Below are 21510 nucleotides of genomic sequence, written 5' to 3' on the forward strand. Positions count from 1 at the left end.
TGGCGTCCCTCCACCACTGGGCGGGCCCTTCTCCATATCGCGGGTTGAGGCGGGCCTCTAACCGCAGAATTTTACCAGCCTCTGTGCTGCGACCCCCAGCGTCGAGGGGCCAGTAAAACGCAGCCTAATGGCTGTGTACATGAGGGATAAGGAAATAAGGAACTTTTCACATATTTAGGTTTATATCATTATTAATTAAGACTTATTATTTCTTTTTCTAATAAACAGTTAATGTTGTTACTGTTTAAAGAGAACTGGTTTGGTGTGCTTTAATCCCGGTCAATAAGGTTCTGTCCCGCCACAGTCTGCCTGCTTCAATGGGTGCTTGGAGCTCAGGGTCATTGCCCGAAAGGTGGACTGATACACCGCACCAAACAACATGAAAAAAGGAAAGAAGGTACCAGCCCTTCGCTTTGCAAGCTGGAACGTCAGAACTATGTGTCCTGGCCTGTCGGAAGACCTTACACAAATCAACGATTCTCGGAAGACCGCCATCATTAACAACGAGCTCAGTAGACTCAATGTGGACATTGCAGCACTTCAGGAGACTCGCCTCCCCGCGAGTGGCTCTCTAGCAGAGCAAGACTACACCTTCTTCTGGCAGGGCAGGGATCCTGAAGAACCAAGACAGCATGGAGTGGGCTTCGCCATCAGAAACTCCTTGCTCAGCATGATAGAGCCTCCCTCAAATGGCTCGGAACGCATACTGTCCATCCGACTGCTCACCACCTCTGGTCCAGTACACCTACTCAGCATCTATGCTCCAACACTCTGTTCCGCACCTGAAGCTAAAGACCAGTTCTATGAACAACTCCATAACATCATTAGCAGCATCCCCAACACCGAACACCTATTCCTGCTGGGGGACTTTAATGCCAGGGTTGGGGCCGACCATGACTCATGGCCCTCCTGCCTTGGGCGCTATGGCGTTGGAAGGATGAATGAGAACGGGCAGAGACTGCTTGAGTTGTGTACCTATCATAACCTCTGCATCACCAACTCGTTCTTTCACACTAAACCCTGTCACCAGGTTTCATGGAGGCACCCAAGATCACGTCGTTGGCACCAGCTAGACCTCATTGTCACAAGGCGAGCCGCCTTAAACAGTGTTCAAATCACACGCAGCTTCCACAGTGCGGACTGCGACACCGACCACTCCCTGGTGTGCAGCAAGGTTAGACTCAGACCAAAGAGGTTGCATCATTCCAAGCAGAAGGGCCACCCGCGCATCAACACGAGCAGAATTTCTCACCCACAGCTGTTACAAAAATTTCTAAATTCACTTGTAACAGCCCTTCAAAACACTCCCACAGGGGATGCTGAGACCAAGTGGGCCCACATCAGAGACGCCATCTATGAGTCAGCTTTGACCACCTACGGCAAAGGTGCGAAGAGAAATGCAGACTGGTTTCAATCTCATAATGAAGAGCTGGAACCTGTCATAGCCGCTAAGCGCATTGCACTTTTGAACTACAAGAAAGCCCCCAGCGATTTAACATCCGCAGCACTTAAAGCAGCCAGAAGTACTGCACAAAGAACAGCTAGGCGTTGCGCAAACGACTACTGGCAACACCTATGCAGTCATATTCAGCTGGCCTCAGACACCGGAAACATCAGAGGAATGTATGATGGCATGAAGAGAGCTCTTGGGCCAACCATCAAGAAGATCACCCCCCTCAAATCTAAATCGGGGGACATAATCACTGACCAACGCAAACAGATGGACCGCTGGGTTGAGCACTACCTAGAACTGTACTCCAGGGAGAATGCTGTCACTGAGACTGCCCTCAATGCAGCCCAGCCTCTACCAGTCATGGATGAGCTGGACATACAGCCAACCAAATCGGAACTCAGTGATGCCATTGATTCCCTAGCCAGCGGAAAAGCCCCTGGGAAGGACAGCATTACCCCTGAAATAATCAAGAGTGCCAAGCCTGCTATACTCTCAGCACTACATGAACTGCTATGCCTGTGCTGGGACGAGGGAGCAGTACCCCAGGACATGCGCGATGCCAACATCATCACCCTCTATAAAAACAAAGGTGACCGCGGTGACTGCAACAACTACCGTGGAATCTCCCTGCTCAGCATAGTGGGGAAAGTCTTTGCTCGAGTCGCTCGGAACAGGCTCCAGAAGCTGGCCGAGCGCATCTACCCTGAGGCACAGTGTGGCTTTCGTGCAGAGAGATCGACTATTGACATGCTGTTCTCCCTTCGTCAGATACAGGAGAAATGCCGTGAACAACAGATGCCCCTCTACATTGCTTTCATTGATCTCACCAAATCCTTTGACCTCGTCAGCAGACGTGGTCTCTTCAGACTACTAGAAAAGATCGGATGTCCACCAAAGCTACTAAGTATCATCACCTCATTCCATGACAATATGAAAGGCACAATTCAACATGGTGGCTCCTCATCAGAGCCCTTTCCTATCCTGAGTGGTGTGAAACAGGGCTGTGTTCTCGCACCCACACTTTTTGGGATTTTCTTCTCCCTGCTGCTTTCACATGCGTTCAAATCCTCTGAAGAAGGAATTTTCCTCCACACAAGATCAGGGGGCAGGTTGTTCAACCTTGCCCGTCTAAGAGCGAAGTCCAAAGTACGGAAAGTCCTCATCAGAGAACTCCTCTTTGCTGACGATGCTGCTTTAACATCTCACACTGAAGAATGCCTGCAGAGTCTCATCGACAGGTTTGCGTCTGCCTGCAATGAATTTGGCCTAACCATCAGCCTCAAGAAAACGAACATCATGGGGCCGGATGTCAGAAATGCTCCATCCATCAATATTGGCGACCACGCTCTGGAAGTGGTTCAAGAGTTCACCTACCTAGGCTCAACTATCACCAGTAACCTGTCTCTAGATGCAGAAATCAACAAGCGCATGGGTAAGGCTTCCACTGCTATGTTCAGACTGGCCAAGAGAGTGTGGGAAAATGGCGCACTGACACGGAACACAAAAGTCCGAGTGTATCAGGCCTGTGTCCTCAGTACCTTGCTCTACGGCAGCGAGGCCTGGACAACGTATGCCAGCCAAGAGCGACGTCTCAATTCATTCCATCTTCGCTGCCTTCGGAGAATACTTGGCATCAGGTGGCAGGACTATATCTCCAACACAGAAGTCCTTGAAGCGGCCAACATCCCCAGCTTATACACACTACTGAGTCAGCGGCGCTTGAGATGGCTTGGCCATGTGAGCCGCATGGAAGATGGCAGGATCCCCAAAGACACATTGTACAGCGAGCTCGCCACTGGTATCAGACCCACCGGCCGTCCATGTCTCCGTTATAAAGACGTCTGCAAACGCGACATGAAATCGTGTGACATTGATCACAAGTCGTGGGAGTCAGTTGCCAGCATTCGCCAGAGCTGGCGGGCAGCCATAAAGACAGGGCTAAATTGTGGCGAGTCGAAGAGACTTAGTAGTTGGCAGGAAAAAAGACAGAGGCGCAAGGGGAGAGCCAACTGTGCAACAGCCCCAACAAACAAATTTCTCTGCAGCACCTGTGGAAGAGCCTGTCACTCCAGAATTGGCCTTTATAGCCACTCCAGGCGCTGCTTCACAAACCACTGACCACCTCCAGGCGCGTATCCATTGTCTCTCGAGATAAGGAGGCCCAAAAGGAATCTGGGGGACAAATAAAGTGTTTAGTTTGGCTGGTAGTTGGGAAACTTCATTTTGATATGCTATGACCTGTGGAGTAGTGAGACTGAATTACTCCCACCTTGATCGTAACAAACTGGAGTCACTGTTTCAATGTAATGTTTATTATTAATGGAAGGAGAAAATGGACTGAACACAGACGGCTTTGAAAACCACAAACTGAGCTGAAGTGGCAACAAACCAGGATCCCACTGCATGTGTGGAGACAAGGAGACTGTAAATCCCGGGATTCTGCCATTTTCAGGATGGTTGCTGCGGGATGTCAGTACGAGCATTAGAAGTGGTGCAGGTTGTTGCACTGATCACTCGTTCCCCTTTGGGTTTCTGATCTGAAATGTCCCCACTGATAAAAACATTCTCTCCTCTTTCATTACAGAGTGACTGAGACTCAGAGAGTGACAGACCCAGATGTTCCAGCACTCACCCTGAACCTGTCCAATATATCCCAACTTATCCAGAAGAGGCTGAATGGATGTGAAAAGTATCACTCAGACATATTGGGAATCATCAGTAAGAACGTGCAGCTTTTCTCCATGATAAGGGACTGAGAGCAGGTCGGGTTAGTTGTGTTCAGACAGCTGGGAATATCCAAAATAATTCGGTAACTGACAAAGACACAGAGGGCTGAAATTTACACTTCTGGCGGTGGGAGTAAACAACGGCAGCCTGCAGGTGTGGGCCGCACTTCGTGGAACCACCGTGATATTAAACATAGCGGCTCAGTTCAGTGGCCAAGGTGGACTGCCCGCCCCCCCCACCCCCGCAATGACAAGGAGGGGGTGCGTAGTCCGATCCCGGCAGTGACGTCAGCTGCTTTTGTGCAGGCGCTGATGCCATTTTTAAAGGGCTTCAATCACAATTGTGCCATTTAAAGATTTAAAGGAGATTTGTTTTTTAAAAAGTTAAATTATTTGATCTTGCCCCTCTCCCGACACCCCCTCCCCCCACCGTCAACAACCATAGATCTAATTCCTTGCCCTCTCCTTACCAAAATATTTAACTTGTGCATCTGACCTTCCCCCCCCCCCCCCCCACCAAAGTTCATGAACTTTAATCTTTACCATGCATTTGCTGCCCTTGTCCTTCTAGGTGGTAGAGGTCACGGGTTTGGAATGGACTCTGGATGGGAGATTTCAATGTCCATCATTACTGACTGAGTTCTGTGAATCCTGAAGGACATATTTGCCAGATAGGGCATGTGGAGAGAACTTACTTGACCTTGTCCTCACCAGTCTACCTGTTATAGATGCATCTGTCCATGACAGTACTGGTAGGAGTGGCTACTGCACAGTCCTTGAGGAGACAAAATCCCATTTTCACACTGAGGATACCCTCCATCCTATTATGTGGTACTACTACTACTGTGCTAAATGGGACAGGTTCAGAAAAGAAACACACACAGATGCACACTCACTGTCAAAGACACCCGTAGACATAATTACCCTGCCACAGAGACACACAACACCCTGTCACACAAACACACACTGTCTGCCACATAGACACACACCAAGCCAGACAGACACACACACTCTGCCATACAGACACCTGCACTCTGCCAGAGATGCATACGTCCTCCCACAGAGACACACACACAGACACACACACACTCTGCCATACAGACACTTACGAGCATACAAATTTACGGATTAAGAGCAGAAGTAGGTCATTCGGACCCTCGAGCCTGCTGTACCATTCAATAAGTAAAACATCAGTAACAAGGAAATTAATGGAACTAAAGAGTGAGAAATCCCCAGGACCTGACGTTTTCCATCCAAGGGTGTCGAAGGAAGTAGGGGATCCTATTGTAGATGCCCTAACTATAGTCTTTCAGAGTTCCCTAGATTCAGGAGTGGTCCCTCTGGATTGGAAAGTTGCACATGACACTCCATTTTTTAAGAGTGAAAGGAGGGAACCAAGGAAATTACAGACCAGTTAGCCTGACATCTGTGGTGGGCAAGTTGCTGGAGTCTATAATCAAGGATAGGGTGACTGAACACCTAGAAAAATTTCAGTTAATCAGGGACAGGCAACATGTATTCATGACGGGAACGTCATGCCTGACAAATCTCATTGAATTTTTTGAAGAGGTGACTAAGGTAGTGGACGGGGGAATGTCTAGGGATGTTATTTCTGTGGACTTCCAGAAGGCATTTGATAAATTCCCACATAAGAGATTGTTAACTAAGGTACAAGCCCAAAGAGTTGAGGACAAATGATTGACATGGTTAGGAAGTTGGTTGAGGAGTAGGTGACAGAGAGTGGGGATAACGGGTAAGTACTCCGATTGGCAGGATGTGACTAGTGGTGTCCCGCAGAGATCTGTGTTGGGGCCTCAATTATTCACATTATTCATTGACGACTTGGATGATGGCATAGTAAGTCATATATCCAAATTTGCTGATACAAAGTTAGGCCGCATTGTAGACAGTCTAGATGATAGCATAAAATTGTAAAGAGATATTAACAGACCAGGTGAGTGGGCAAAACTGTGACAGATGGATTTCAATGCAGGCAAGTGTAAGATTATCCATTTTGGACCAAAAAAGGATAGAGCAGGGTACTTTCTAAATGGGAAGAGGTTAAGTACAGTGGATGTCCAAAGAGACTTGGGGGTTCAGGTGCATAGATCTTTAAAATGCCACGAGCAAGTGCAGAAAATAATCAAAAAGGCTAATGGAATGCTAGCCTTTATATCTAGAGGATTGGAGTATAAAGACACAGAGGTTATGCTGCAGCTGTACAAAACCCTGGTTAGACCCCACTTGGAGTGCTGTGAGCAGTTCTGGACACCACACCTTAGGAAGGATATATTGGCCTTGGAGGGAGTGCAACGTAGGTTTACAAGAATGATGCCTGGACTACAGGGGTTAAGTTACGAGGAGAGATTACACAAATTAGGCCTGTTTTCACTAGAATTTAGAAGGTTAAGGGGTGATATGATTGAAGTCTTCAAGATATTAACAGGAAAAGACAGGCTAGATAAAGATAAACTATTTCCACTGGTTGGAGATTCTAAAACTAGGGGGCATAGTCTAAAAATTAGGAGAAGACCATTCAGGAGAGATGTTAGGAAGCACTTCTTCATGCAAAGGGTGGTAGAGGTTTGGAACTCTCTCCCACTAACAGCAGTTGAAGCTAAAACAGTTGTTCATTTTAAATCTGAGATAGTTAGATTTTTGTTAAGCAAAGATATTAAGGGATATGGGCCAAAGGCAGGTATATGGAGTTAGGCTGCGGATCAGCCATGATCTAATTGAATGGTGGGACAAGCTCGAGGGGCTGAATGGCCTGCTCCTGTTCCTATCTTCCTATGTTCCTATGTTCCCATAGCTGATCTGTTTGTGTTTTGAATTCCACACTCCCATCTATCCCTGATAACCTTTGATTCCTTGCCTAACAAGAATCTATCTACTTCCGGCTTCAAAATATTCAATGGCCCCGCCTCCACCACCTTCTGAGGCAGAGAGTTCCAAAGTCACACAACCCTCTGAGAGAAAAAACATTTCTCCTTATTTCTGTCCAAAATGGGTGACCCCTAATTTTAATACAGTGCCCTCTAGTTCTGGACTCCCCCACAAAAGGAAACATCCTTTCCACATCCACCCTGTCAAGACCATTCAGGATATTATATACTTCAATTAAGTCTCCCTTCACTCTTCTAAACTCCAGTGAAAACAAGCCCAGTCTGTCCAATCTTTCCTCGTAAGACAACCTGCTCATACAGGTATCAGTCTAGTAAACCTCCAAAACTGCACACAGTATTCGAGATGCGGTCTCACAGTGCCCTGTATAACTTAAGCATAGCATTCTCTTTAACACTCTCCTTAGGAATAGAGGAGTTCTCCCCAGTGTCCTGGACAATATTTATCTCTCAACGAATATCACAAAAATCGATTATCTGGTCATAATCACATTCCTGTTTGTGGGAGCTTGCTGTGCACAAATTGACTGCTGTGTTTCCTACATTACATCAGTGACTATACTTTAATAGAATCACAGAATCATTACAGTGCAGAAGGAGGCCATTCGGCCCATCGTGTCCGCACTGGCTCTCTGAAGGAGCAGTTACCTCAATTCCATTTTCCTGCCTTTTCCCCATAACTCTGCACATTCTTCTTTTTCATATAACAGTCTAAATCCCTTTTGAATTCTTCAATTGAACCTGCCTCCACTACATTGGCAGTCAGTGCATTCCAGACCTTAACCACTTGCCTCATGAAAAAGTTTTTCCTCATGTCACTATTGCTTCTGTTACCAAATAATTCAGATCTGTGCTCTCTTATTCTCGATCATTTTGCAAGTGGGAACAGTTTCTCTCCATCTACTTTGTCTGGGCCCCTCATGATTTTGAATTCCTCTATCAAATCACCTCTCAGCCTTCTCTTCTCCAAGGAAAACAGTCCTAACTTCTCCAATCTATCTTCATTACTGAAATTGCTCATCCCTGGAATCATTCTTGTGAATCTCTTCTGTACTGTCTCCAATGTCTTTCCTAAAGTGCTGTTCCCAGAATTGGACGCAACACTTCAGCTGAGACCGAACTAATGTCTTACACAAGTTCAACATAACTTCCTTGCTCCTGTACTCTGAGCCCCAATTAATAAAGCCCAGGATACTGTATGCTTTATTAACCGTGCTCTCAACCTGTCCTGCCACCTTCAATGGCTTATGCACATATACACCCAGGTCCCTCTGCTCCTGCACCCACTTTAGAATTGTGCCGTTAATTCTATATTGTCTCTCCATGTTCTTCCTACCAAAATGAATCACTTCACATTTCTCTGCATTGAACTTCATCAACCACCTGTCTGCCCATTCCACCAACTTGTCTATGTCCTTTTGAAGTTCTACATTATCCTCCTCACACTTCACAATGCTTCCAAGTTTCGTATCATCTGCAAACTTGAAATTGTGCCCTGTACACCAAGGTCTAGGTCATTAATATATATCAGGAAAAGCAAGGGTCCCAACACTGATCCCAGGGGAACTCCACTACAAAGCTTCCTCCAGCTTGAAAAACATCCATTAACCACTACTCTTTGTTTCATGTCACTCAGCCAATTTTGTACCATGTTGCTACTGTCACTTTTATTCCATGAGCTACACATTTGCTCACAAGTCTGTTGTGTGGCACTGTATCAAATGCCTTTTGAAAGTCCATATACACCACATCAACAGCATTGCCCTCATCAACCCTCTCTGTTATTTCCTCAAAAGACTGCAGAAAGTTAGTTAAACATGATTTTCCCTTAAGAAATCCATGCTGTCTTTCCTTAATTAATAAAGCACTTCATTGACTGTAAAGCACTTTGGGACATCCAGTGTTCATGAAAGGCACAACAGAAATGCATGTCTTTCTTTCCTTTTTTCCCTTTCTGTTCCAATCTCTTTAATACCCTCCCCGTCTGTTACATTCTGTTTAGTTTATATTTGTTAAATTTAGTTAGGAGTTATATTATTGAGGCAAGGCAGGGCACCTCAGTCCCTGTGCCTGTGCATATCCTGTGCCATGTGAGAACTTCACAGATGCAGCAAGTGTCGTCAGCTGGAGAAGACTGAGCTCCATGTTTTGGAGGTTGAGTAGCAGTTGATGTCGCTATGGTGCACCCACAAGGCTGGGAGCAATGTGGATGACATGTTTCAGCAGGTGGTCATCCCGCAGCTGAAGAGAGTTCAGGCAGAGAGGGATTGGGTGGCTGACAGACAGACAGTATGGAACAAGCAAGTAGTGTGGAAACCTCCGATTGCATCCCACTCTCTAACCAATGTTTAGTTTTGAATACTGGTGACGGTGATGATTCCGCTGAGGAGTACAGCCAGTGGTTCAGCTGTACAGGGTGGGTGGAGGAAGATTAGAAAAGCAATCGTGATTGGGGATTCAATAGATAGGGGGACAGAGGAGTGTTTCTGCGGCTGCAGATATGATTCCAGGATGATATGTTGCCTCCATGGCAGGGTCAAGGATGTCACTGAGTGGCTGCAGAGGACTCTGAAGGGCAGAGAGTGAACATCCAGAGATCATGGTCCATATAGGTACCAACAAGATAGGTACAAAGAGGGATGAGGTCCTGCAGGTAGAGTTTAGAGAGCTAGGAAAAAAATTAACAAGCCAGACTTCAAAGGTAGCAATCTCCTTATTACTCCCAGTGCCACATGCAAGAGAGTAAAGAAATAGAAGCGTAAAGCAGATGAATGTGTGAATGGAGAGATAGTGCAGGAGGGAGGGTTTTAGACACCTGAGGTTTTGGGACCAGTTCTGGGGGAAGTGAGACCTGTCCGGTCTGGACGGGTTGCACCTCAACAGAGCCGAGACCAATATCCTGACGGGGTGGTTTGTTTGGTTTAAATTAATTTGGCAGGGGGATGGGAACCAGGATGTAGCATTACAAAAGGAAACAAGATTCACAAAGTATTGGAGGAAACAGAAAGTACCAGAGTAAGAAATGGTAAGGTGGGGTCAGACTAACAGAGAATTTTTATTTTATTCATTTCATGTAATGTGGATGGCAAGGCCAGCATTTGTTGCCCTTGAAAAGGTGGTAGTAAGCTTCTTTCTTGAACTGCTGCAGTCCAACTGCAGCAGATACACTCACAGTGCTGTTAGGGAGGGAGTTCCAGAATTTTGATCCAGTGACAGTGACGGAACGGCGATATAGTTCCAAGTCAGAATGGTGTGTGGTGTGGAGGGGAACTTGCAGATGGTGGTGTTCCCATGCGTCTGCTGTCCTTGTACTTGGAGGCGGTAGAAGTTGTGGATTTGTAAGGTGCTATTGAAAGAGGCATGGCGAGTTGCTGCAGTACATCTTGTATATGGTACACACTGCTGCTACAGTGGGCCAATGTGGCTCAAATGCATGGAACAAAGACTGGTGTGGTAGAAGTGGGTTCCTGGTCATGGGGCACTGGCATGAGTATTGGGGAAAGTGGGGGCTGTACTGTTGGGATGGTCTAAACCTGAACCATGCTGGGACTAGTGTTCTAGTGAACCAAATAATTGGTGAAGTAGAGAGGGTTTTAAAGTAAACAATGAGGGGGCAAGAGATCAAATTTGGGAAGATGTGATAAATGAAAGAATAGAAATAAGGCAAGAGAAAAAGGTATCAATATGGGAAATGGTAAACAGACCTTGATAGGAAGGAACAGAGAGTACAAATCTGACAGCAAATCAGCAGATAAGGCTAGAGGTTACAAAAATAATAAAAGGACAAAACTAAAAAAAAAAGGACAAAAGGGTGGCACAGTGGCGCAGTGGTTAGCACCACAGCCTCACAGCTCCAGGGACCCGGGTTCAATTCTGGGTACTGCCTGTGTGGAGTTTGCAAGTTCTCCCTGTGACCGCGTGGGTTTTCGTTAGGTGTTCCGGTTTCCCCCCACAGCCAAAGACTTGCAGGTGATAGGTAAATTGGCCATTATAAATTGCCCCTAGTATAGGTAGGTGGTAGGGAATATGGGATTACTGTAGGGTTAGTATAAATGGGTGGTTGTTGGTCGGCACAGACTCGGTGGGCCGAAGGGCCTGTTTCAGTGCTGTATCTCTAAATAAAATAAAAATAAATAAAGGCTCTGTATCTGAATGCATGTGGTCTTTGAAACAAAACAGATGAACTGACAGCGCAAATAGAAATAAATAGGTACGATCTGATAGCCATTACAGAGACGTGACTGAAGGATGACATAGATTGGGACCTGATTATTGAAGGGTTCATGACATTTAGAAAGGACAAGAAGCTAGGAAAATGTGGAGGGGTGGCTCTGTTAATTAATGATGGTATTAGCACAATAGAGAGGGATGACCTCAGTACAGGAAACCAGGTTGTAGAAGGGGTTTGGTCAAGTTGAGAAATGATAAAGGCAAAAAGTCACTTGTGGGAGTGGTGTACAGGCCTGCTAACAGTAACCACATGGTAGGACTAGGGAGAAGGAAGAAATAATGGGAGCTTGTCAGAAAGGTACAGCAATACTCATGGGGGATTTTAAGCTGCATATAGACTGGAAAAAACAGATAGGTAAAGGTAGCCTTGATGAGGACTTCATCGAATGTTTTTGGGATAGTTTCTTAGAACAACATGTTCTGGAGCCAGCAAGAGAGCAGGCTATACTAGACCCGGTATTGTGCAATGAGATAGGATCAATTAATGACCTCATCGTGAAGGTGCCCCTAGGCAGCAGCGATCATAATATGATTGAATTTTACATTGTTTGAGGGAGAGAAGAGTGGGTCTAAGACTAGTATTTTAAACTTAAATAAAGGCAATTATGAGAGCATGAAAGCAGAGCTAACAAAAGTGAACTGGCTAATTAGGTTAAGGGATAGGTCAAAGAGATGTAGTGGCAGACATTTAAGGGGATATTTCAGAATACACAGAATAGACATATTCCAACGAGAAAAAAAAATTCCAAAGGGAAGACCCACCATCTGTGGTTAACTAAATAAGTGAAAGATAGGAGCAAACTTAAAGAAAAAAACATTGAATTGTACAAAGATGCTGGCAGGTCAGAAGATTGATCAGAATATAAAAAACAGCAAAGAATGAATAAAAGATTAATAAGCAGGGAAATATTAGAGTATGAGAGAAAGCTAGCTAGAAATATAAAAACAGATAGTAAGAGTTTTTTTTAGATATTTTATAAAGAGTTAAAAAAAGTTGGTCCTATAGAAAGTGAGTCTGGAGAATTAATCATGGAAAGTAAAGAGATGGCAGATGAACTGAACAAGTATTTTGCATTGATCTTTACTATCAAGGATACAAATAACATCCCAGAAATAGCTGTAAATCAGGAAATAAAAGGGAGGGAGGAACTCAAAAAAATTACCATCACCAGGGAAGTGGTACTGAGCAAATTGTTGGAGCTGCGGACTGTTAAGACCTCGGGTCCCAATGGACTTCATCCTCAGGTCTGAAAAGAAGTGGCTAGTGAGATAGTTGATGCATTGGTTTTAATTTTCCAAAATACCCTAGATTCGGGGAAGATTTCATTAGATTGGAAAATACTGAATGTAACTCCTTTATTCAAAAAGGGAGGAAGACAGAAAGCAGGAAACTACAGGTCAGTTAGCTTAACATCTATCATCGGCAAAATGTTAGAAACTATTATTAAAGACGTTATAGCAGGACACTGAGAAAAATTCCAGGTAATCAGGCAGAGTCAACATAGAACAGAGAACATAGAACAGTACAGCACAGTACAGGCCCTTCGGCCTACGATGTTGTGCCCAACCTTTAACCTACTCTAAGATCAAACTACCTACCTACCCTTCATTCTACTATCATCCATGTACCTATCCAAGAGTCGCTTAAATGTCCCTAATGTATCTGCTTCTACTCCCACCGCTGGCAGTGCATTCCACACACCCACCACTCTCTGTGTAAAGAACCTACCTCTGACATCTCCCCGAAACCTTCCTCCAATCACCTTAAAATTATGCCCCCTAGTGATAGCCCTTTCTGCCCTGGGAAAAAGTCTCTGGCTATCCACTCTATCTATGCCTCTCATCATCTTGTACCTCTCTATCAAGTCACTTCTCATCCTTCTTCGCTCCAATGAGAAAAGCCCTAGCTCCCTCAATCTTTCTTCGTAAGACATGCCCTCCAGTCCAGGCAGCATCCTGGTAAATCTCTTCTGCACCCTCTCTAAAGCTTCCACATCCTTCCTATAATGAGGCGACCAGAACTGAACATAATATTCCAAGTGTGGTCGACCTAGGGCCTTATAGAGCTGCAGCATAATCTCGCGGCTCTTAAACTCAATCCCCCTGTTAATGAAAGCCAACACACCATACGCCTTCTTAACAACCCTATCAACTTGGGTGGCAACTTTGAGCGATCTATGGACATGGACCCCAAGATCCCTCTGTTCCTCCACACTACCAAGAATCCTGTCTTTAAGCCTGTATTCTGCATTCAAATTCGACCTTCCAAAATGAATCACTTCACACTTTTCCAGGTTGAGCTCCATCTGCCACTTCTCAGCCCAGCTCTGCATCCTGTCAATGTCCCGTTGCAACCTACAACAGCCTTCCACACTATCCACAACACCAGCAATCTTGGTGTCATCGGCAAACTTGCTAACCCAGCCTTCCACTTCCTCATCCAAGTCATTTATAAAAATCACAAAGAGCAGAGGTCCCAGAACAGATCCCTGCGGAACACCTCTGGTCACCGAGCTCCAGGCTGAATACTTTCTATCTACTACCACCCTCTGTCTTCTATGGGCCAGCCAATTTTGTATCCAAACAGCCAACTTTCCCTGAATGCCATGCCTCCTTACTTTCTGAATGAGCCTACCGTGGGGAACCTTATCAAACTCCTTGCTAAAATCCATATACACTGCATCCACTACTCTTCCTTCATCAATTTGTTTTGTCACATCTTCAAAGAATTCAATAAGGCTTGTGAGGCATGACCTGCCCCTCACAAAGCCATGCTGACTGTCTCTAATCAAACCATGCTTTTCCAAATAATCATAAATCCTGTCTCTCAGAATCCTCTCCAATAATTTGCCCACTACCGACACAAGACTGACTGGTCTATAATTCCCAGGGTTATCCCTATTCCCTTTCTTGAACAAGGGAATAACATTTGCCACCCTCCAATCATCTGGTACTACTCCAGTGGACAGTGAGGACGCAAAGATCATCGCCAAAGGCGCGGCAATCTCTTCCCTCGCTTCCCGTAATATCCTTGGGTATATCCCGTCTGGCCCCGGGGACTTATCTGTCCTCATATCATTCAAAATTTCCAGCACATCCTCCCTCTTAACCTCACCCTGTTCGAGCATATCAGCCTGTTCCATGCTGTCCTCACAAACGACCCAGGTCCCTCTCACTAGTGAATACTGAAGCAAAGTATTTACTTAGGAGCTCCCCTACCTCCTCCAACTCCAGGCACAAGTTCCCTACACTATCCCTGATCGGCCCTACCCTCACTCTGGCCATCCTCTTGTTCCTCACATAAGTGTAGAACGCCTTGGGATTTTCCTTAATCCTGCCCGCCAAGACTTTTTCATGTCCTCTTCTAGCTCTCCTAAGTCCATTCTTCAGTTCCTTCCTGGCTACCTTGTAACCCTCTAGAGCCCTGTCTGATCCTTGCTTCCTCAACCTTAAGTAAGCTTCCTGTTTCCTCTTGACTAGCTGTTCCACATCTCTTGTCATCCAAGGTTCCTTCACCCTACCATCCCTTCCTTGCCTCATCGGGACAAACCTATCCAGCAGTCGCAGCAAGTGCTCCCTAAACAACCTCCACATTTCTGTCGTGCATTTCCCTGAGAACATCTGTTCCCAATTAAGGCTCCCCAGTTCCTGCCTAATAGCATTGTAATTTCCCCTCCCCCAATTAAATATTTTCCCATCCCATCTGCTCCTGTCCCTCTCCATGACTATAGTAAAGGTCAGGGAGTTGTGATCACTATCACCGAAATGCTCACCCACCGAGAGATCTGCCACCTGGCCTGGTTCGTTGCCAAGCACCAAGTCCAACATAGCCTCCCCTCTAGTCGGCCTATCTATATATTGAGTCAGGAAACCTTCCTGGACACACCTGACAAAAACTGCTCCATCCAAACTATTTGCACGAAGGAGGTTCCAATCAATATTAGGGAAGTTGAAGTCACCCATGACAACAACCCTGTTACTTCTGCACCTTTCCAAAATCTGCCTCCCAATCTGTTCCTCCATGTCTCTGTTGCTATTGGGGGGTCTATAGAAAACTCCCAACAAAGTGATCGCTCCTTTCCTGTTTCTGACTTCCACCCATAATGACTCAGTAGACAAACCCTCCTCAATGACCTCCCTTTCTGCAGCTGTGATACTATCCCTGATTAGCAATGCCACTCCCCCATCTCTTTTACCTCCCTCCCTATTCCTTTTGAAGCATCTGAACCCCGGAACATCCAACATCCATTCCTGCCCCTGTGATATCCACGTCTCTGTAATGGCCACAACATCGTAGCTCCAAGTACTGATCCATGCTCTAAGTTCATCACCCTTATTCCTGACACTTCTTGTGTTACAATAGACACACTTCAACCCATCATACTGGCTGCAACTTTGTCGTATCAATTGGCTAACCTTCCTCACAGACTCTCTGCACTCGGTATCTGCTTGTTCAACAGCTACCCCATCCACTGATCCGTAGCTCCGGTTCCCATCCCCCTGCCAAACTAGTTTAAACCCTCCCGAAGAGCTCTAGCAAACCTCCCACCCAGGATATTGGTGCCCCTCCAGTTCAGATGCAACCCGTCCCTCTTGTACAGGTCCCACCTTCCCCAGAAGGTATCCCAATGATCCACATATCTGAATCCCTCCCTCCTACACCAGTTCTGTAGCCACATGTTCAGCTGCACTCGCTCTCTGTTTCTAGCCTCACTAGCACGTGGCACCGGTATCAATCCTGAGATTACTATCCTGCTCGTCCTGCCTTTTAGCTTCCAACCTAACTCCCTATATTCGCTTTTCAGATCCTCATCCCTTTTCCTAGCTATGTCATTGGTACCGATATGTACCACGACCTCTGGCTGCTCCCCCTCCCCCTTAAGAATCCTGTAGACTCGATCCGAGACATCCCTGACCCTGGCACCCGGGAGGCAACATACCATCCGGGAGTCTCGTTCGCGACCACAGAATCTCCTGTCTGTTACTTTAACCATTGAATCTCCTATCACTATCGCTCTCCTATTCTCCCCCCTTCCCTTCTGAGCCACTGAGCCAGGCTCAGTGCCAGAGACCTGGCCGCTGTGGCTTTCCCCTGGTAGGTCATTCCCCCCAACCGTATCCAAAACGGTATACTTATTATTGGGGGGAACGGCCACAGGGGATCCCTGCACTGTCCGCCTATTCCCTTTCCCTCCCCTGACGGTCACCCAGCTACCTTTATCCTGTAACTTAGGTGTCAGTACTTCCCTATAACTGCTCTCTATCATCCCCTCAGCCTTCTGAATGATCCGAAGTTCATCCAGCTCCAGCTCCAGTTCCCTAACGCGGTCTGTGAGGAGCTGGAGTTGGGTGCACTTCTCGCAGGTGAAGTCAGCAGGGACACAAGTGGTGACCCTTACCTCCCACATCCTGCAAAAGGAGCATGCAACTGCCCTAGCTTCCATCCCCTCTGCTCTAAATTGACAACAGAGATTAAAAAAAAGGAAAACCTTACCTTACCAAACCCTCCTCACAAGACTCCTTTTTTTTTCGTTAGATGAGGAGGATGGGTGGGAGACACTACACGTGTAGTGTTTCGGGATTAGCCACTGCCCGAATATATAAGTTTACTTACCCAGCAGTCCCCGTGTCCGCCGAAACAAAAGGTAAGTTACTTTAAACTGAAACTCACCTTCCCAGCTATCACCTCGCTCGCACTATCGCTGATCCAAAAGAACATGGTTTTGTGAAAGGGAGATCATGCTTAACGAATTTATTGGAGTTCTTCAAAGAAGTAACATGTGCTGTCGATAAAAGGGTGAATGTACTATACCTAGATTTCCAGAAGGCATTTGATAAGGTGCCACATCAAAGGTTATTGCGGAAAAGAAAAGCTCATGGTGTAGGGGGTAACATTTTGGCATGGATAGAAGATTGGATACCTTACAGGAAACAGAGAGTCGGCATAAATGGTTCATTTTCTGGTTGGCAAGGTGTTAACGAGTGGTGTGTCACAGGGATCTGTGCTGGGGCCTCAACCTTTTACAATTTATAGAAATGACTTGGATGAAGGGACCAAAGGTATGGTTGCTAAATTTGCTGATGGCCCAAAGATAGGTAGGAAAGTAACTTGTGAAGATGACATAATGAGGCCACAAAGGGATATAGATAGGTCAAGTGAGCGGGCAAAGATCTGGCAAATGGAGTATAATGTGGGAAAATGTGAAATTGTCCATTTTGGCAGGAAGAATAAAAAAGAAGCATATTATCTAAATGGTGAGAGATTGCAGAGCTCTGAGATGCAGAGGGATCTGGGTGTCCTAGTGCATGAATCGCAAAAGGTTAGTATGCAGGTACAGCAAGTAATTGGGAAAGCTAATAGAATGTTATTGTTTATTGCAAGGGGAATTGAATACAAAAGTAGGGAGGCTATGCTTCAGCTATACAGGGCATTGGTGAGACCACATCTGGAATACTGTGTACGGTATTTGTCTCCTTATTTAAGGAAGGATGTAAATGCATTGGAAGCAGTTCAGAGAATGTTTACTATTCTAATACCTGGAACGGGCAGGTTGACTTGTGAGGAAAGGTTAGACAGACTAGGCTTGTATCTACTGGAGTTTAGAAGAGTAAGAGGCAACTTGATTGAAACAGATAAGGTCCTGAGGGGTCTTGAAAGGGTGGATGTGGAAAGGATGTTTCCTCTTGTGGGAGAATCTAGGATGTGGCGTCGCTGTTTAAAAATAAGGGGTCGCCCATTTAAGACAGAGATGGGGAGAATTCTTTCTCTCATAGCGTCGTGAGTCTTTGGAATTCTCTTCCTCAAAAAGTGGTGGAAGCAGAGTCTTTGAATATTTTTAAGGCAGAAGTAGATAGATTCTTTATAAGCCAAGGGATGAAAGGTTAACAGGGGTAGATGGGAATGTGGAGTTGAGGTTACAATCAGATCAGCCCATCAACTTGTTTAATGGTGGAACAGGCTTGAGGGGCCGAGTGGCCTACTCCTGCTCCTCATTCATATGTTCGTATGGAGGGAATGAATGTTTAAGGTTGTGGATGGGGTGCCAATCAAACGGGCTGATTTGTCCTGGATGATGTCAAGCTTCCTGAATGTTGTTGGAGCTGCATCAATCCAGGTAAGTGGAGCGATTCCATCCCACACCTGACTTGTGCCTTGTAGATGGTGGACAGATGCTGGGGAGTCAGGAGGTGAGTTACTCACCACAGAATTCCCACCCTCTGACTTGCTCTACAAGACAGTTTAAGATAGGTTTGTCGTGTATGCACATAAATGCATGAATCATGGTAAATAAGGTTGGTTAGCTGCAGGGACAGATAGCCACATCGGAATATGATATTGTGGTGATAACGGAGACCTGGCTCCAAAAATGGCACAGGGTGCTAAATATTCCTCCATACAAGTTATTAAGGAAAGACAGGGAAGGAAAGAAAAGAGACAAGGTGACAGTATTGATTAAGGAGAATATTACAATGCTGGAGAGAGAGGTTGTCCTGAAGGGATCAAGCACAAAATCTAATTGGTTAGAGTTAAGAAACAATAGTGATGCAATTATACTACTTGATGTATTCCATAGGCCACCGACTAGTCAGAAGATATAGAGGAGCAAATATCAGGGCAATTACAGAGAGGCAGGGCACAAGAACTACAGAGTAGTGATAATGAGGGACTTCTGTTATTCTAATATATACTGGGATAGTAATAGTGTAAAGGGCAGAGAGGAAGAACAGTTTTTGAAATGTATTCAGAATGTTCTGCATCAGTACATTTCCAGCCTATTGAGAAGGATGCATTGCTGGATCTGATTCTGGGGAATGAGTTGGGTCGAGTGGATCACGTGTCAGTCGAGGAACATTTACAAAACAGTGATAGTCATAGAGTCATTTAAGGCACAGAAGGAAGCCATTCGACCCATCAAGTCCATGCTGGTTCTCTACAGAGCTATCCAGTCAGTCCTAACCACCCCCCCCCCCCCCCCCCCCACTGGATCCCTGTAGCACTGCAAGTTTATTTCCTTCAAGTGGCCATCTAATTTTCTTTCAAAGTCGTTGTTTGTCTCTGTTTTCACCAACCTTGTGGGCAGTGAGTTCCAGGTCATTACAGTTCGCTGCATAAAAGAGTTCTTCCTCATATTTCCCCTGCATCTCTTGCCCAAAACCTTCCTAGTCCTTGTACCATCGGTTAATGGGAACTGTTATCTAAGCCTATCATAATCTTCTATACTTCCATTAAATCTACCCTCAATCTCCATTGTTCTAAGGAGGGCCCCAGCTTTTTCAACCTGACATTGTAACTGAAATCCCCCATCCCTGGAGCCATTCTGGTCGTTTTGTTATTCTTTTATGGGATGTGGGTGTCACTGGCAAAGCCAGCATTTGTTGCCCATCCTGAATTGCTCTTGACAAGTGAGTGGCTTATTTATTTATAGATACAGCACTGAAACAGGCCCTTCAGCCCACTGGGTCTGTGCTGACCATCAACCACCCATTTATACTAATCTTACATGAATCCCATAATCCTTGTACATCCCCACCTTCCCTCAATTCCCCTACCTATATTAGGGGCAATTTATAATGACCAGTTTATCTATCGACCCGCCAGTCTTTGGCTGTGGGAGGAAACCAGAGCATCTAGCGAAAACCCACACGGTCACAGGGAGAACTTGCAAACTTTACACAGGCAGTACCCAGAATTGAACCGAGGTCACTGGAGCTGTGAGGCTGTGGTGCTAACCACTGTGCCACTAGGCAATTTCAGAGGGAAGTTAACAGTCAACCCTCACATCCTTCTGAAAGTGTAGGGACATGAACTGGATGCAATACTCCAGTTGGGGCCTAACCAGTGCTTTATAAAGGTTCAGCATAACTTCACTGCTTTTGTACTCAATGCCTCTATTTATGGGAAAGAAATATGGGCCTTGCTGGCGAGGCCCATATCCCATGAAAAAAATGAACCCCAAGATCCCATATGCTTTACTAACCACTCTCTCAATATGTCCTTCCACCTGCTCATATACCCTCATGCCCCTCTGTTCTTGCACACTCTTTAGAACAGTGCCATTAAGTATATATTGCCTCTCCCTATTCCCTCTGCTAAAATGTATCACCTCACACATGTCTGTATTAAACTCCATCTGCCACCTCTCTGTCCATTCTGCTAATCTAGCTATGTCGTGTTGCAGGTGGTTCACATCATCCAAAATGTTTGCCACGCCTGCTAGTTTGGTACCAGCAGCAAATTCTGTGATTCTACTCTGTATTCCAAGATCCAAGTCATTTAAATATATCAAAAAAACAGCGGTCCCATCACTGACCCTTGGAGAACACCACTGTGTATCATCCTCCAGTCTGAAAAAGAGCCATTTTCTACAACTCGCTGTTTTCTGTCCTGAAGCCATTTTTTAAATCCAATTTGACACTGACACTCCTATTCTATGAGCCTCTTAAAACATTTTCTTAAAATTCATACAAATGACATCCACCGCATTCACTTCATGAACCTTCTCCTACTTCATCAATAAATTCAATTAGGTTAGTCAAGTAGGATTTGCCTTTTACAAATCTGTGCCGGCTACCCTTAATTAACTCAAACCTCTCCAATTACAGAATCACAGATTTGTTACAGTGCAGAAGGAGGCAATTCGGCCCATCATGCTGTACCAGCTCTCTGAAAGAGCAACTCCCTCAGTTCCATTCCCCTGCCTTCTCCCTATAGCCCTGCACATTCTTCCTTTTAGAAACATAGAAATTAGGAGCAGGAGTAGGCCATTCGGCCCTTCGAGCCTGCTCCGCCATTCATCATGATTATGGCTGATCCCAACTCAGTAACCTGTTCCCGCTTTCTCCCCATATCCTTTGATCCTTTTTGCCCCAAGAGCTATATCTAACTCTTTCTTGAAAACATATAATGTTTTAGCCTCAACTATTTTCTCTCAACTGCTTTCTGTGGTAGCGAATTCCACAGGCTCACCACTCTCTGGGTGAAGTAATTTCTCCTCATCTCAGTCCTGAAAGGTTTACCCCGTATCCTTAGACTATGACCCCTGTTTCTGGACTCCCCCACCATTGGGAACATCCTTCCTGCATCTACCCTGTCAAGTCCTGTTAGGATTTTATAGGTTTCTATGAGATCCCCCCTCACTCTTCTGAACTCCAGCGAATAGAATCCTAACTGACTCAATCTCTCCTCATATGTCAGTCC

The 21510-nt window shown here is 45.5% G+C and overlaps 1 protein-coding gene across 1 annotated transcript in view; it reads left to right on the top strand.

Moving 5' to 3' along the window:
- The window catches only part of LOC137375769 (E3 ubiquitin/ISG15 ligase TRIM25-like), a 67611-nt gene that overhangs the window by 29080 nt on the left and 17021 nt on the right, over positions 1 to 21510 (top strand). Inside the window, exon 5 of the mRNA XM_068043172.1 lies at positions 4038 to 4171. Coding sequence (XP_067899273.1) covers positions 4038 to 4171 — 134 coding nt within the window. The remainder of the gene's footprint in view (positions 1 to 4037; positions 4172 to 21510) is intronic.

Source organism: Heterodontus francisci, chromosome 12 (assembly GCF_036365525.1).
Source record: "Heterodontus francisci isolate sHetFra1 chromosome 12, sHetFra1.hap1, whole genome shotgun sequence".
NCBI lineage: Eukaryota > Metazoa > Chordata > Chondrichthyes > Heterodontiformes > Heterodontidae > Heterodontus > Heterodontus francisci.